The sequence below is a fragment of the Paracoccidioides lutzii genome (assembly GCF_000150705.2).
Source record: "Paracoccidioides lutzii Pb01 unplaced genomic scaffold supercont2.10, whole genome shotgun sequence".
NCBI classification, from domain to species: domain Eukaryota; kingdom Fungi; phylum Ascomycota; class Eurotiomycetes; order Onygenales; family Ajellomycetaceae; genus Paracoccidioides; species Paracoccidioides lutzii.
In genome coordinates, this window is record NW_015440956.1 from 61,575 (window position 1) to 76,398 (window position 14,824).

Below are 14,824 nucleotides of genomic sequence, written 5' to 3' on the forward strand. Positions count from 1 at the left end.
AATATAACCCTTACATCCCACAAAAAAATTTTTTTTTCGTCTCACCTAGCGCAAGAATATTAAATACCCTGCCACCCTGTAGGACCCAAAAAAGTTTGGAAAAACCGGCCGGACAAACACCCCCTTCGTTCTTCCGTGCCCCCCCCCTTTCGGGCGGGAGAATTTTCGCGGAGGCGGCCTTTCCCGGAGGCCAGGCGGACAAATTAATGGCAAATGTTTATGGGGGATTAACAACTCCACCCTACCCCTGTGCCACAAGGGCAAGCGGGCCCACCGGGGCCGGCGGCAGGGGGAAAGCGGGGGGCGGGCTCTAAGAGAGAGGGGAAATTTGGAACACCAAAAAACAACCGCGCGGAGCCCATTTGGGTTTCAAGCTTTCCCAAAACCCATTCCAAAACCCCAAACCGGGGGATTTTGAAATTTCCCAAAGATTCCCCAACCCCCAAGCCACGTCAATCATAACACGCCAAGAGCCGGGAGGGGTGGTTGGTTCCTTTTGCCCAGGCCTGCTTTTCCTCCCCCCCCCCCCCCCCCCTTGATGGCTGTCCCCCTGTTTAATAGCCCGGGGAGGTGTCTTTGCCTTTCTGCCTTTCGGCTGCATTTTGGTTCTGTCTCTTCCCTTGGTTACGCGGTTTCATCTGTAATATTGTATATGAAGTAAGGGTCATTTTGGTTCTGAAATGTTCAACAACACCGTATGTAATTACGGTGTGGTCATTTGGTCATGACAGAACTGCGCGCGGTTGCATACCCATAAGTGCAAAAAGTATCTGTATTGGTGAAATTTGAAATAGGTTGTCCAACGTCTGCTCATAAGGAGACATGTATTTTGTTCGTTGGTAATTTTGATGATGGAACACCAGTTGTCTGGGTTTGGCCCAAGCCTTGCCTTTAGTAATTCTGCACGTATCCACATGTGAACTTCAGCGGTAATAATAATAATAATAATAATAATAATAAAAGTATCTGGTAGGCGGTTCACGGGTAATACAAATTTCTCAAAATGCTAAAAGGCTGTCTCGACCTGGAGCCTCAAGTTATGTCTGTTCTGTCATATATGTATTAAAAGAAATAAATACCATGTGAGACTGCATTGGGTCTTTGCCAATACGGCCGGTAATGAGTATTTCTTGTTTCAGCTGGAGAGCACATTCAAGCATCTATTCTGCCTTCCAAGCATCCCATGTACAAAAAGGGTCAGGAAGAAAAATGAAATCCAAATTCCGTGATCGCGACCGCGACTGCGACTGCGACTGCGACTGCGACTGCGACTGCGGTTGCGGTTGCGGTTGCGCGAAAACACAGATACCCAACACAATATTTACCGCAATCATGCAGATATAAAAAGAGCTTTGGTGCCAGACATATGCATAAGAAATTTTCTGCATTTCCAAGGCTCCCCTTCGCCCGCAGCAAACTCGGGATCAGGACCATATGGATAGCCTCGAGAGAGTGGCTGGCTCAGTTCCTTGGGGAGGTGATATCGCAATGCGCGGGACTATAAAATCGCAGCCTTAGTCCTATTGGAATTTGCAAGGGGAGAACACATCATTTATATCATTCTGTAATCATTTCCGTATCCCCCGCGAAATTTCCCATGGTTTCCATCCAATGAAAACGGTTCATTCAACATACATACCACATATAATTTAGAACCGTCGATTTAAGCCATCAACACCTCAATCGGGTTTCGCAAACCCTTTAAGCTATTGGCACAAGTGACATGAGGTAAGCGTCTAAAAACAGCCTCCTTTTCAGTCCTTTGCATGAACTCCTGCCATTCTTTCGTCTGAACCCACTCTCTCCACGCTTGCTTACTCTTGAAGTTCACAAGCAGCAGAGTGTCATGCATGGCTTCGCGAGATGTTCCCCGGGGACGGCCGGGAGGTGCCATCTCAACGGGGATTGTCTCGAATTTGGTGATCAGTGGACTCAAGTGTGCATGGTGCTGAACCTTTGATAAGAGGTTATCAAGTTGATGGACCTTGCGTGGCTCGGTTTGGGTGCTGGACGTTGAGTTCACGCCTGGCGGGGGTATCGCGGCTTGAATGTTGCGAGACATTTGCGATGCGAAGAAGTATATCACACAGACAAGCGGCTTTTCGCTGGGTTTCGGATTTGCCACTGTCCCTGGATATTCACCGTCTCCGCTGTTGTTCGCCAGGCCACGTTTAAACAGCATGACGGAGGTTATGCGCCGAATAATTTGGAAGATAATGGGCTTCAGCTTGACAGGAAATGGCGTTTGGTAAAAGGTTTTGAAATGGATAAAATAAATGGAAGGCGACAGATTTGAGCAAAAGTTGGCTGTTGCTTTAGTTCTGAATGATAGCCTTTCCCCGCATTTTGATGGTGTGCTCTGAGTCGTCCCCGCATTTGATATTGTTTCGGCTGGCGTAACCTTAAGAAGCGCCGGACAGTGGCCATGCCATGGCATGGGACGATTCTGCCCGAGAGTTGAGCGAAGTTGGGCTCCCAGAAGTAAATACAATCAATGTGTTGATTGCTAGCAATAAACCGCCTTGGTATGTTGGACTTTTTAGGGAAATGACTATCCGTATGGACGGAGTCATTCATTGACCAACATTTTAACTCTCAATCAAAAACGCACCAAAGGCAAGAATCAAAAATGCTAAAAATCTTGAATGCCCGTTTCACCCTTCAACTCCTCTTTTCGATCCCCTTCTTCATCCTTTTCAAGAATGAATTCCGGTTCCTCTTCATCGAAATAGCGCTCCTGCGCCTCGTTCCAGTCGTCATATTCCTCATTCTGATCAACGACGCTGTAATCAAACTCGTGGTCTGCTCCCCTCAAAAATCGTAGCTCCATCTCCCAGCGCCAGCGTTCCGCGCCCTCTTCTTTGTTTTCTGGGATCTCATCTTGGTCCTCTGCTAGAATCTCACCGTTGGGCCCGCGGACATATGTTATGGTCGCATTCGGGTCAGGATGCGCCAGCGCTTCCATTTTAGCTTCTGATCGCATCAGATCGGCTTCGAGGACGCCGGAGTATCCCTTAGCACGCCCTTCCTCCTCTCTCTCGGTCGCAGTCTGGAATCGTCTGATGAGGCGGTCGTAGAGGAGAGGGTCTATTTCACACCGCTGTTAGCCGGGAAAGTCAAAAGAACGGCAGACCAAGCTAACCGGCTAGTTCTAAAGCTGAAGAGAAGTAATCAGGATGCGTATCGAGATATCTTTTCCGGCGATTTTTGATCTGCACTGAGGGAGGGGGTTGGAGTTGCGGGGGCTGTTGAGGCTGGTTTTCTGCCCGCTTGTTGTGGTGGTTGGATGGCATGTAAGAGCCCGTGTTCATGGGAAAGAGAGGCATTGCGTTCTGCATTCCGAATCCATTTCTTGTAGGTTTATTACAGAGGTCTGAGAAGACCGCGACCTGCAAGCATTTTGCGGAAACAGCTGAGACGGTAGTTGATCAGTTTGTGGCGGGCAAGTTTTTGGCTCACCCGCGGAGTTGGGGAGGAACAGGCGACAACACGTGACCTTACGGGGGTTCTTTAACTACGACCGTTTAAGGCCCTTAACTGGATCGTTCAATGGTCCAGTGCGGCCAAACCTAATTAGAAAGAAAAACAAGCATCAATATCCATTCTCAACGTATCATCATGAATGAATTCTGGAAGAAAGAAATATATAGGGAGTAGAAGTTGCAGGATGAGAGGGCGCGTTCCTTAACCAAACACCAATATCCTTAGAAGCTGTGACGGAGTAATATCAAGTCGATACCACTCCAACTCAACCCGGGAATATACGGATGTGATTTACCACCGGTGAACTTTTCCAGCGTCAACAGAACGGACGGTCTTCTGTATTTCCAGGTCCCTTGGTGGTCTCAGCTCATCATCATTGCGCACGTCTTTGACGACACGATAAAATTTATACTAGCGGCCAAACACTGGCCATTGTGTTCGATCAGAGCCCTCTCCTTTTCGGTCCAGCAGGATGAGGCATAAATAGGCCATCGTCCGCCATGGCACCCTTCTTAACAGGAACCTCGCCTTGGAGATCAAATTTTTGCATACAGTGCTCTCTGCTATTGTGATGCTGATTTTTCCCATCTTGCAAGGTAGCTTTCCAAGGATTCTATTTGGCGGACCAGACTAAGCGAGAACAGGAAAATAAAAAAAAAAAAAAGTAAGAAATGTTTACACTCGTTTATTGCACGTCCCATAGATAAAATTCATTGGGGAGGCAGAATATAGATCCAACGCTCTGTTGTTCCATGGCTATAGCTACAACCCGGATAACAAAACCCTGCAGAAATTCCGAGAATTGCTCTCACAAGGTTGAGTTCTTTTGCTTCCTGCATTTTAGTGCACGAAGGATATTTTTATAGCTATATATGTATGTGAGACAGCAAATCAGTTCTTTGGATATCTAGGTAGAGTCTGATTATATGTACTTGCTTTGATATTAGGATATTTTGCCTTGGAACTTGGTGTCTCTGACTACCTCTCACTGTATTCCGCCGACATGGTCCCTACAAAGAAGGGGATTTGGGATTCAGAGCTCAACATTTAGTAAAGAGAAGGTAAAACCAATCTGAGACGTATAGGCATGTTTGAGAGAGTGGAATGAAACACTGAGGTATTTACTCCTAGAAGTGCGTGCACTGTTAATCCATTCCGGTGTTGCTTCAGCCGAGTTAAATATCTCCTCGCTAACTACCCGACGCGGAGAAATCAGTTGAATCTAAGGCTCGCGACGTCAGAGCTCTCATCATCTTTACTTATGCGCTCTCTAACAGTCCTCTCCTCCTCCCATGCTAACATTGGAACTCGATATTCTTTATTACAATACCGTTCTCTCTAGTCCTCATTTTACTTTTGCCTCCATTTTGGTCCGATTATGGGGCTGAACAAGGTGGAACTATTTCCATAAAACGCGCAGGCGCGTAAATTCGCCATCAACTGTCAAGAACAGGTCATTTCAGCAACAAGACTTAGTTCCCACTGTTCAATTTATCCTAATTTGCGTTCCTCCAAATGAAATAAATACTCGGGGTTGCTTTTTGGTATTTGTTTGCTCTAAAATACTCGTCGTCATGCCGCCAACAAAGACACCCTCTAAGGGCAGAAAGCTTGCCCAGAGCAAACCGGATAAAGCTCAATCTGCAGCAGTCCCGCCTGGAAATGAAGACGCCTCCTCAACAGACACTATCAAATCAGTTGCCCTAGCTGCATTCCTACTGGTGGTTACAGCCGCCTATTCGCCAATATCGCAATTAACGCTCTCGCCAGTTTATGGATCTGTCCCTTCAGCAGCCTTCCACCGCAGAGGGATGATGGTGGCTGCGCTCTGTGGATGGTTCGGCAAAGACCAAATCAGAAAGGCATTCTCTGCGAAGATTACGAACTTTTTGCCGGTGTTGGCATTTAGTATCCAGACTATCCAGTTCTTCCTGTTTAAGTTGAGTTCGCAATTGGGACCTGTATATGGCCCGCTCCTGACAGAGGCTCTCACCTATTTCCCTTTAGTTCTCTTGTCCGTGTCTTCAGTAGCTTCTCTGCTTGAAGGCGCTGATTTGAGGCGATACGGGGAATCTTTGGGGAATCATGGACCTTTTTTCGGGTCATATATACTCTTCAGCACTCTCGAGAAATATATCGGGTTTTTGTTGCCTAGGTATATAGGGAAATACGCTGTGATGGCACGTATCCCTCTTCAACTTATGACCGCTTCACTTTACGCAATATCTTTTCCATCAAAATGGCTAGCGCTTGCGTTGCCGTCGCTGCTATTTTCTTGTCGGTATAACGTGCATTTCCCCCTTGAACACACAACTGCGCTTTTAAACTCAACATTACAGACTGAAAATTTCATCCTGCTGCACCGAGAGGAGTCTCTGACTGGGTATCTATCGGTCGTAGAAAATGTAAAGGAGCGATATAGAGTGTTGAGATGCGACCACAGTCTCCTGGGCGGAGAATGGATGCAGATGCCCAACAAACAACATCCGGAAGTAAGGGAACCTATCTATGCAATTTTCACGATGTTGGAAGCGGTTAGATTGATTAATACCGACGACGGAAGCCCAAGGAAGGGGGGGCCCGGCACCAATTCTCTTGTTATGTAACTGAACCTGCTCCTCCTGTTTCCTCTGCTGGCGGTAGCTTTTGCTAATTTCAAAATAGCGGACTCGGAATTGGTACCACGCCCACTGCCCTTGTAAGCCACGGCATCGATACCACAGTCGTTGAGATAGATCCTGCAGTGTACCGCCTTGCTGCAGATTACTTCAGTCTCCCAGGAAACCTTACAACAGTTATAAAGGACGCTGTTGGCTTTGTAGCTGAAGCGAACCGGGCGACTCCAGTACCCCGCTTCGATTGTATTGTGCATGACGTCTTTACTGGCGGGGTGGAACCAGTTAGTTTATTTACGGTGGAGTTTATGAAAGGCCTTCGTTCCCTGCTCAGGGAAGGCGGGGTTATTGCGATTGTTGGTTTTCCCTTTTTCCCCGCTGCCTTTCTGTTGCTGTTGTTACTCTTACATAATGTCGCTAACACAGGAGGTACCTGAATTTAGAATTACGCTGGAGATTTGTCTCTCCCTTCCTCAGGCCTTATTGTTCGAACAATCATGTCTGTTTTCCCGAATTGTAGGATATTCCGTGAAGGGGAGCCACCCGCGAATGCCAGAACAGGCGATTTTACCAACATGGTTATCTTCTGCAAACTGACGAGTTCACCCTTGGTGTTTCGAAACCCCACCGAAGCCGACTTCCTGGGAAGCAAGTCCAGGGAAATGTACATGATGCCTAAATTTGAAATTGATGTCGCGACTTTTGAAAAAGTAGAGGATGGTGAACAAGATATCCTGGCAGAAGGACACGTGGGTGACATACTACGTTGGCACTCTCGGAGCGCTGCTGGCCATTGGGGCATTATGCGGAAAGTTCTCTCTGCTGTTGTTTGGGAGAATTGGTGATTTTTCAACTGTGTTGTAGGAATGAGAAATGCACGATGACGCTGGGTGCTAGATCACCACTGCTAATCTCAGCTTATGATCTATATTGGTATCCTGTGGTTCTTGGACATAAATACAGAAAAAGGAAAGAAGCAAAGAGGCCATCATGAAAATGCAAGCCCAGGATCACATCCTCATTTCAGCTAATCATACCCCCCAGAAAACCTCACTCGTCACAAAATTGCTTTCTCAGAAATGACCAAATTTTTCCTTATCACCCTGATATCTTGGTCACTGAATCCCATCTCCGTCTTCAAATATCCCTCAGCCCCGTTATACCTCTTATCAATCCAATCTAATGTCGCCATCATCGCGGCCGCTTTTGCTGAAACCATTCTCTCAGCGCTACCTCTATCCCCACCAAATGCGGGATGCACCAGCAACCTGTCGATAAAATACTGTCTCAATTCACCCAACCCAGCCTCAGAGAGTTCATACTCACGTCCAATAACTTCATCAGAAACGCCCGCAATCCGCAAAATCAGCGCTCCGCACACGCCAGTCCTGTCCTTTCCGGCCGAACAATGGAAGAGCAGAGGCTCCTCAGATCTGTCGCGGATATGTTCGAATACAGCACGAAACGCGCTTGCCGACCCCGCTCTTAATATCTCCGCATATGCGCGCATGAAACCCTGTGGACCGACAGAGGAGGCGTAATCCTTGTAACGCAGTGCAAGTCTTTCGGGGCTGGCATCTTGATCCCTGAACACGGGAACATGGTGGCGGGTTGTTCCAGCGATCTCGACGGAGGGGGAACGCTCTGACTCGATAATGGAACGGAAGTCGTAGATAGTGGTTATACCCAGTTTGTCGGCGAGGAAACTTGCGCCTTCGGGCGTGGTATCGGAGAGTGTGGCGCAACGGAAGAGGTAATTGCGTCGTACGGAGCAGGTGGGTGAAATTGCGTAGCCGCCCAGGTCGCGGAGGTTGGCGATGCCATCCGCGAAGTAGAAGGGAGGGGATGGGAGGCTGGACATGACGTTCTCCTGCTCCATTTTTATGTCACTATGCCTGGAGCTTCGTTCTCCCGGTTGGGTTTCGCCGAGTGGTTGGTTGATGGCGCCGTGGATCTTTCGATTGTCTACAAATATATCCTTTTCTTCTTGCCAGACTCTTAAAACATTTATGTGTGCGCTCTTGTTATATGAATAACAGCCTTTAAATATCATAATCATGACTTAAAGTATTTTATTTCCTGAGCGTTGCTAGCCAAGTACCCCACTGCATAACTTTTGCCGAGGCCTAAATTTCCAGCACATTCAACCCATCCAATTTTTAATGATTCAGGAACGATGATAGCAGAGAAGGGGAACATTTGCACCCTTTAATGGACTGCTGAAGAATGACACTGTAATTTCACGCTTTCCTGTACTTGGGCAAGTAATTGAGAAGATGACATGGAGCACTTATTGTGGTGGTTATGCCTGCTCAATGTTGGGTGAAGGGTAGATTTCCACAGCTCGTTAGGGTTAGATTTGTGGGAGGGAGTGGTCATAAAATGGTTTTGAGATTGTTGCATCGAATATACGAGATGAAGATTGGCTACGCCTAGGATTTAGGCGCTGCTAGAAAAGGAGATGGTATTCCCTTGAGTTGCGAAGCTCACTCTTTTCTTTTTTTTTTTTTTTTACATTGTTTTTTTCAGAAATATATAATGGCTTCATAGATGACTTTCCGGAAGTGGAAGAAATCATATTTCCATCTAATATAGGCAGGATGCAGTATCTAGGGAAAGACCATAAGAATTCCAGAATTCCAATAATTGGTAGGGTTCACCAGCTTGCTTGATTATAATCTGAGAACTAGAAACACTGAAATCCCTGCAAGAACCGTGTAATTCTCTCGCACAAGTGATGCAGTGTCCAATATCGGCAACGCGTTTCCAAATGATGATCCTTTAAAATATTCCTTGCATTTGCTGGGAAAGAGAGAATGGATGTTTGATTTCACAAAGGCGAAGTGCCGCAACTAGAGCTAAAGCTGCAGAGCCGTTTTGGTACTCGATACAGAACCACAAGGGACACATCGGCGATTGGTGATAAGTTCCGCTCTCAGCAGGTCCCGGCATTGGGTTTAGAGAGGCTGAGAAATCTTAGGGCTATCAGAGCTACATACTTAAGTTCTCGATCTCAACTTCAGGGAGTCCGTCCGGTTGCTTGCACGGGAGAGAGGGGCAACTGTGCTTCAATGAATAACGGTAACGAATCGTGTTCCAGTTTATGTGAACTGGATATAAGCCGATCTTCTGAGGACAGAATTGGTTCCTTAGCCGTTGACAGAGGGCAACAGTCGGGGGAAATCCGAATCGCCCTTCTTTGAAACTGTAACCCTCCAGTGCGCTCTCCCGCAAGTTTAGCACATCTAGACTTTGTGTGGGTTAGGATGTACAGGTGCACACAACGATTATTGTGAGAAGTGGTGTCAAGAGTCGCAGCCAAGTAGGAAAGCTTTTTGAGACCCTAAAAGTGGTAGTAGCAATGCGAAAAAGGCGGTTCTTATATCCATTCTGAACCGCTGCGTCCGTAAATCTTGTGGAAACCAGATCTGCTGTCACATGAAGGTGGGTTTATATGGTTCTTGGAATTGACACCACCCTTGCCCAGGCATTATAACAAAGCCCAGAGGCTAGACATAGTCATACACCACACAACAGTTCTTAACGTAGCGCTTGGGTGGGATCCCACGGTCCAGATCCCGAAATCCGGAAAAGCAAACACAACTAGCATCACCACAAAGCCCCGCATCAAGAAGGGCTGCATTCTGTAAACGTTTTTGCGCGACAGAGTTGCGGAGCTTCGCAAGGGTCCCTATCAGCTCGATGTGGCTTCACCTAATCCAGGCTGCCTCCATCAAGTTCGTGGCGTAACTATATAGAACCTCTCGTGAGAAGTAAAGGCAGTTTCGTGATTTTCAAATTTCAAGAGCTACTAAAATCCGACGCTGTGAGCACTCGTCTTTTGCAACTGTCCAGTTTTTGTGTAGGGTTAGGAAAGCTCGGATGTCATGGTGGATGCAAGAGAGAGAAAGATGACAAGCAAACAAGGTCGTGCAATACTTCAACATCACCACCATCCTTGATAGCGGCCTCCAAAGATCTCCTTTATAATATCCTAAGGAGGAACAACATTCTAGTTAAACAGAAAGGATTCTTGTTTCAAACTACGCTTGTTCCTGCACACAGAGAATCGACTGTTGGACACTCTATTTCTTATCTCACGATTCCGAATTTTTTGGGCAGCATCCCATTTCCTAATATGAAATGGATAGAGGAGCAACTGGTTGGAAAGGAGTTTTATAGAAGAAGAGAAGACGTTAGGAGGAGAGACGAGACGCAAAGACGCTCGCACGTGATATCGAGGCTCCCAAACCCCCTGGTCCCGGTTCGATTCCCGTTAGACTTCTGCCCACTGGGCTTCAAGGAATCACCAGCCCTCTTCGTGGAGTTGAGGCAAAGAAAATAACGAAATAAATCCCAGAGTTTACCAAGACTCCAGTTCTTTGGCTTGACCATGTTCCTTGCGCTTCAATCCAGGATTGCTAAATAATCGGGGGTCATGCAGGACTCAGATCGTCCCTCCACGAGCAACGAACCTCAAGCATTCCGGGTATTGCCAGGACTGATAGAAAGCTTGCAACCCATTGTTGGTTGTTTCATACTCCTTCATAGCGCATTGACAACACAGCCTGCCGGCATAGGACCAAATTGGGGAGTTCTTAACAGTTCTCTTTAGAGTTTAAAAGACGCAGGGAAGAACTAAACCGTCTAGCCACAATTGAGCCACGGAGAGCTCCTGGAACATCCTTGAAATTGTAAAGTATCATCGTTTGCGTCGGTGAGGATGCATCCGCTTTTTTAACTGCCGAGCTCAGTGAGTACCAAAATAACAAATCCTCCAAGACGGTTTATATGGGCCTTGATAAATGAGGGGGTGTATGGACTAAAAGAGTTGCCCTGGAGGACAGCCTATCAAAATGGATTCGACTGTCAGGGACCGATGCAAGATTGCCCACTTTGGAAGGTCAGTTTCCCTTCCCGCAAATCTCGGGTTGCTCAGCACATGAATCTGTTGTGATACCAGTCATTGCGTTGACGGGGATTCTTGAACAAACACGTATATTTTTCCAACTTAACCCGGTTCACACTATTGTTCCGTCGATCGGAGGCCTTTTCAGTAACGCCACATCCTCCGTCGTTAAAAGGCTGACGCATTAATTGTTGGTGGAGAAGACCTGCAGAATTTTGTCCAAATGGAGTCCGGCAGCGAGGCCTCCTTGAACGTTCGGAAGCCGGAGTAACATTCTTTTGCTTTTATATATTGCATAATAATGTTGCCACAGGCACGATGTCGAGCAGCAGTATTAAGAAACAAATCAACAAACTTGAGGAGCAAGTGCGGGCTTAGCTGCTGCAACGTCAAACACAAGCTCTGTTCGCTCGTTGAGCCGTTGCAGAAAATGCAGATCCTTCGATCTAGCCGGCCAACAAGGGGCAAAACCTGACAAAAGGACTGAAATCAATGTCACCTCATCCCTATCCCACTCGTGTTTCTCAGCGTTATGCATAATTGCGATAACAATCCCATTGGTCCACGCCTATCACAGGGCAGGTCGACGGTGACCGTGCAGCTGTGGCAGAGAATCTTCCCAGCCGTAACTACCTAGGTAGCCCTCCCTCCCGTCTCTCCCTGTAAGTGCGTTGCCTGTTGAGGCGCGAGTGCGGTTGCGGGCGGGAAATGAAGAGTAATAACGGAGAATCCGCATTCATGCGGCTTCCTCCAGCCGGGTACAGCCTTCCCCAGTTCAGCACAAGAGCATGATCAAAGGCTCCAGGAAGCTTGTCCTCTAAAAATCAGATCCTCGGAGAATCCCACCCCAGAGAGGGGAAGCCTTAGTCGGTCAGAAAACTGGGGACTGCTAGTTATTACGATAGGCTCTGATGCGATCCCTGACTTTTTCTCCAATATTTTCGCGAGCTCCGCAGCCCCCCGCCGTTGGCATAAATATACGGCCTATGCCGCGGGAAACTGTGAACAGTTCTCGATGCGTTTGGAACGCATCCTGGTACATTGAGCTTATTCTCGACTGGGTGCCAAACCCTGATTGAGTGAAACCACGCCCATCATGACTATTCTAACATGGCTGTCCGCAGCGGCGGCGCTGATGTCACAGGTTGTCGCAATGACACCTGAGTAAGCTTCTCTTGCTTTTACGCTTATATTCTTATCGATCTAATAGTGGTACTTTCAAAAAGAGTCGCGCTTACGAATAGGGGTCTATAGGCAAATGATTTCAGCTCCTCGAAGAAGCGAAGCCGTCCCAAATCCATCGGGAGTAAGTTGTTATTCCTCTCTATTTTTTAAGTTGACTTAATGTATTTCTTATAATTACAACTGACCTTGTCTGACTCCGACTGGTAGAAATTTGCGTTTTTCTCTCTCTCCCAATATTCATTCGAAGAGCACAAGACGGTCAAAAGTGAATGGAATTTGCTTGATTTAGAGTCAGGAAAGACCAGTCTTCTCACCAACGATCCCGATGTGTCGGAAATCATTTGGCTGGGAGAAAAGGATATCAGCGTTCTCTACATTAATGGTACTAATTCAGAGGTTGCAGGTGGTGTTGAGTTGTGGGCTTCTGATGTCACAAATTTTGGAAAGGGAAGGTAGGTTCTCTCCACGGGTCACTGGCAATGATTCAACTGCTCACAGTTGTGATGTAGCAGCCATAAAGTCGCCTCATTCGGTGGCCGATTACAAGGCCTCAAGGCTGTTAAAACAAAACATGGTGATATCAACTTTCTGCTCTATGGTCAATCGACAAGTGACGGCAAGCTTTACAATCCAACCTTGGCGCCGAAGCAACTTAGCTCTGCTCGTATTTATGACAGTCTCTGGCCTCGCCACTGGGACACTTGGCTGACCACAGAATTCAATGCTGTTTTCTCTGGCTCCTTGAAGAAAGGATTCGGCGGGAAATACATTTTCGACGGGAAACTCAAGAATCTTGTTGCTCCCGTAAAATATGCCGAATCTCCCTACCCACCTTTTGGAGTCTCATCCGACTATGACCTTTCACCAGACGGCAAGACTGTTGCCTTCATGAGCAAGGCCCCTGAGCTGCCCAAGGCCAACTACACTACTAGTTACATCTACGTTGTTCCTCACGATGGTGCTTCGACTGCTGTTCCCATCAACGGTCCTGATAGTTCCGTCGCTGCTGACGGCATCGTGGGTGCTTCATCCAATCCTGTATTCTCCCCGGATAGCAAAAAACTGGCATATTTCCAAATGGAGGAATACAACTATGAATCTGACCGTCGGGTTATCTACGTTGCCACCTTGAGCAATAAAAAGATTGTCAGCATCGCCAGCAACTGGGACAGATCTCCAGAATCCATCAAATGGACACCTGATGGAGCCAACTTTTATATTTTGTCTGAAGATCGCGCTCGTAGCAGACTATTCACCCTGCCTGTCAACGCAGGTACAGACTACGTACCCATAAACTTCACGGACAACGGTATGGTAAGCGCGTTTCACTTCCTCAATAACTCGCCATCCGTTCTTACCACTACCTCCACCCTCTGGTCAAATTCCATCTACGCAATTGTCGCTCCTGATGGGAAACCAAAAGTCCTCTTCTCCGCCAACGAACACGACCCGGAATTGGCGGGATTAGGCCCTGAGGATATTGACGAATTTTACTATGAGGGTTCCTGGACCAAGGTTTGAATCCTTTCCCTCGGCTTGCTAATCATCTGCTAATTGAGGTTAAAGGTCCAAGCCTGGATTGTGAAGCCGGAAGGTTTCAACATCAAAAAGAAATATCCACTCTCCTTTCTTATCCATGGTGGTCCTCAGGGGTCGTGGGGAGATTCGTGGAGTACTAGATGGAACCCCAAGGTTTTCGCCGATCAAGGCTATGTCGTTGTGGCTGTTAACCCAACTGGCAGCACAGGCTTTGGAGACGAATTCTGTGATAGAATTCAAAACGACTGGGGTAGGAGAATACCCCTCTTCTGGTGTTGCTGGTGCCCCAACGTAAGACGACTTCTACTAACAATTCATCGCTTTATAGGTGGAGCTCCCTACGAGGATCTTGTCAAAGGTTGGGAATATATTCGTGATAATTTTGACTATATTGACACGGACAATGGCGTTGCCCTCGGTGCTAGTTATGGTGGTTTCATGGTCAACTGGATTCAAGGAAAGCCGCTTGGTCGCAAATTCAAAGCGCTTGTCTCCCATGACGGTTCCTTCGTTGCGGAAAACAAGATCTCCACTGATGAATTATTTTTCATGGAACATGACGTACGTTTGCTTAACCCATTCTTCTTTATAACCTAAACATGTCTAATACCTATCACTACTTCCATCTAACCACGACTAACATTGGGAATAACAGTTCAACGGCACCCTCTGGAACAACCGCAAAAATTACGAACGCTTCGATCCCTCAGCGTCAGAGAACATTCTCCAATTCTCCACCCCGCAACTGGTCATCCACAACGAGAATGACTTCCGCCTTGCCATTTCCGAGGGCCTTGCCCTCTTCAACGTGCTCCAAGAACGCGGCGTCGCCAGTCGCTTCCTCAACTTCCCAGATGAGAACCACTGGGTACTCAAACGGGAGAACAGCTTGGTGTGGCATCAGCAAGTCCTTGGTTGGATTAATAAGTACTCCGGTATTGCAGATAGCAACCCTGATTCCGTCAAGCTGAGCGACACTGTTGTGCCTGTGGTGGATATCGATGCTGGGCCTAATATCTAATTCAACCTTGTACCCACATATTTGCCTATGCAAAGGTCAAGCACGGTGTAAGATACCTCTTACTCTAAGGAG

General features: G+C 47.2%; 6 protein-coding genes across 6 annotated transcripts; 2 read left to right on the top strand and 4 right to left on the bottom strand.

The window, feature by feature from the left end:
* Positions 1–1,663: 1,663 nt before the first annotated feature.
* Positions 1,664–2,437, bottom strand: PAAG_04034 (hypothetical protein; the record flags this gene model as incomplete). The annotated part of the gene is made up of 1 exon (XM_015845139.1): positions 1,664–2,437. One exon carries the CDS (start codon positions 2,435–2,437, stop codon positions 1,664–1,666), a length of 774 nt encoding a protein of 257 aa, XP_015699365.1.
* Positions 2,438–2,632: 195 nt separating this feature from the next.
* Positions 2,633–3,326, bottom strand: PAAG_04035 (hypothetical protein; the record flags this gene model as incomplete). The annotated part of the gene is made up of 2 exons (XM_002793717.1): positions 2,633–3,087; positions 3,143–3,326. The coding sequence occupies 2 exons, from the start codon at positions 3,324–3,326 to the stop codon at positions 2,633–2,635; spliced, it is 639 nt and encodes a 212-aa protein (XP_002793763.1).
* A 1,731-nt stretch (positions 3,327–5,057) lies between these two features.
* PAAG_04036 (spermine/spermidine synthase family protein) lies at positions 5,058–6,943 on the top strand (the record flags this gene model as incomplete). The annotated part of the gene is made up of 3 exons (XM_015845140.1): positions 5,058–6,085; positions 6,148–6,454; positions 6,542–6,943. 3 exons carry the CDS (start codon positions 5,058–5,060, stop codon positions 6,941–6,943), a joined length of 1,737 nt encoding a protein of 578 aa, XP_015699366.1.
* Positions 6,944–7,155: 212 nt separating this feature from the next.
* Positions 7,156–7,977, bottom strand: PAAG_04037 (hypothetical protein; the record flags this gene model as incomplete). The annotated part of the gene is made up of 1 exon (XM_002793719.2): positions 7,156–7,977. The coding sequence occupies one exon, from the start codon at positions 7,975–7,977 to the stop codon at positions 7,156–7,158; it is 822 nt and encodes a 273-aa protein (XP_002793765.2).
* Positions 7,978–11,353: 3,376 nt separating this feature from the next.
* PAAG_11791 (hypothetical protein) lies at positions 11,354–11,545 on the bottom strand (the record flags this gene model as incomplete). Its single annotated transcript, XM_015847374.1, has 1 exon — positions 11,354–11,545. The coding sequence occupies one exon, from the start codon at positions 11,543–11,545 to the stop codon at positions 11,354–11,356; it is 192 nt and encodes a 63-aa protein (XP_015702966.1).
* A 558-nt stretch (positions 11,546–12,103) lies between these two features.
* PAAG_04038 (dipeptidyl-peptidase) lies at positions 12,104–14,752 on the top strand (the record flags this gene model as incomplete). Its single annotated transcript, XM_015845141.1, has 7 exons — positions 12,104–12,171; positions 12,262–12,313; positions 12,400–12,644; positions 12,705–13,707; positions 13,759–13,981; positions 14,060–14,292; positions 14,387–14,752. The coding sequence occupies 7 exons, from the start codon at positions 12,104–12,106 to the stop codon at positions 14,750–14,752; spliced, it is 2,190 nt and encodes a 729-aa protein (XP_015699367.1).
* Positions 14,753–14,824: the final 72 nt, after the last annotated feature.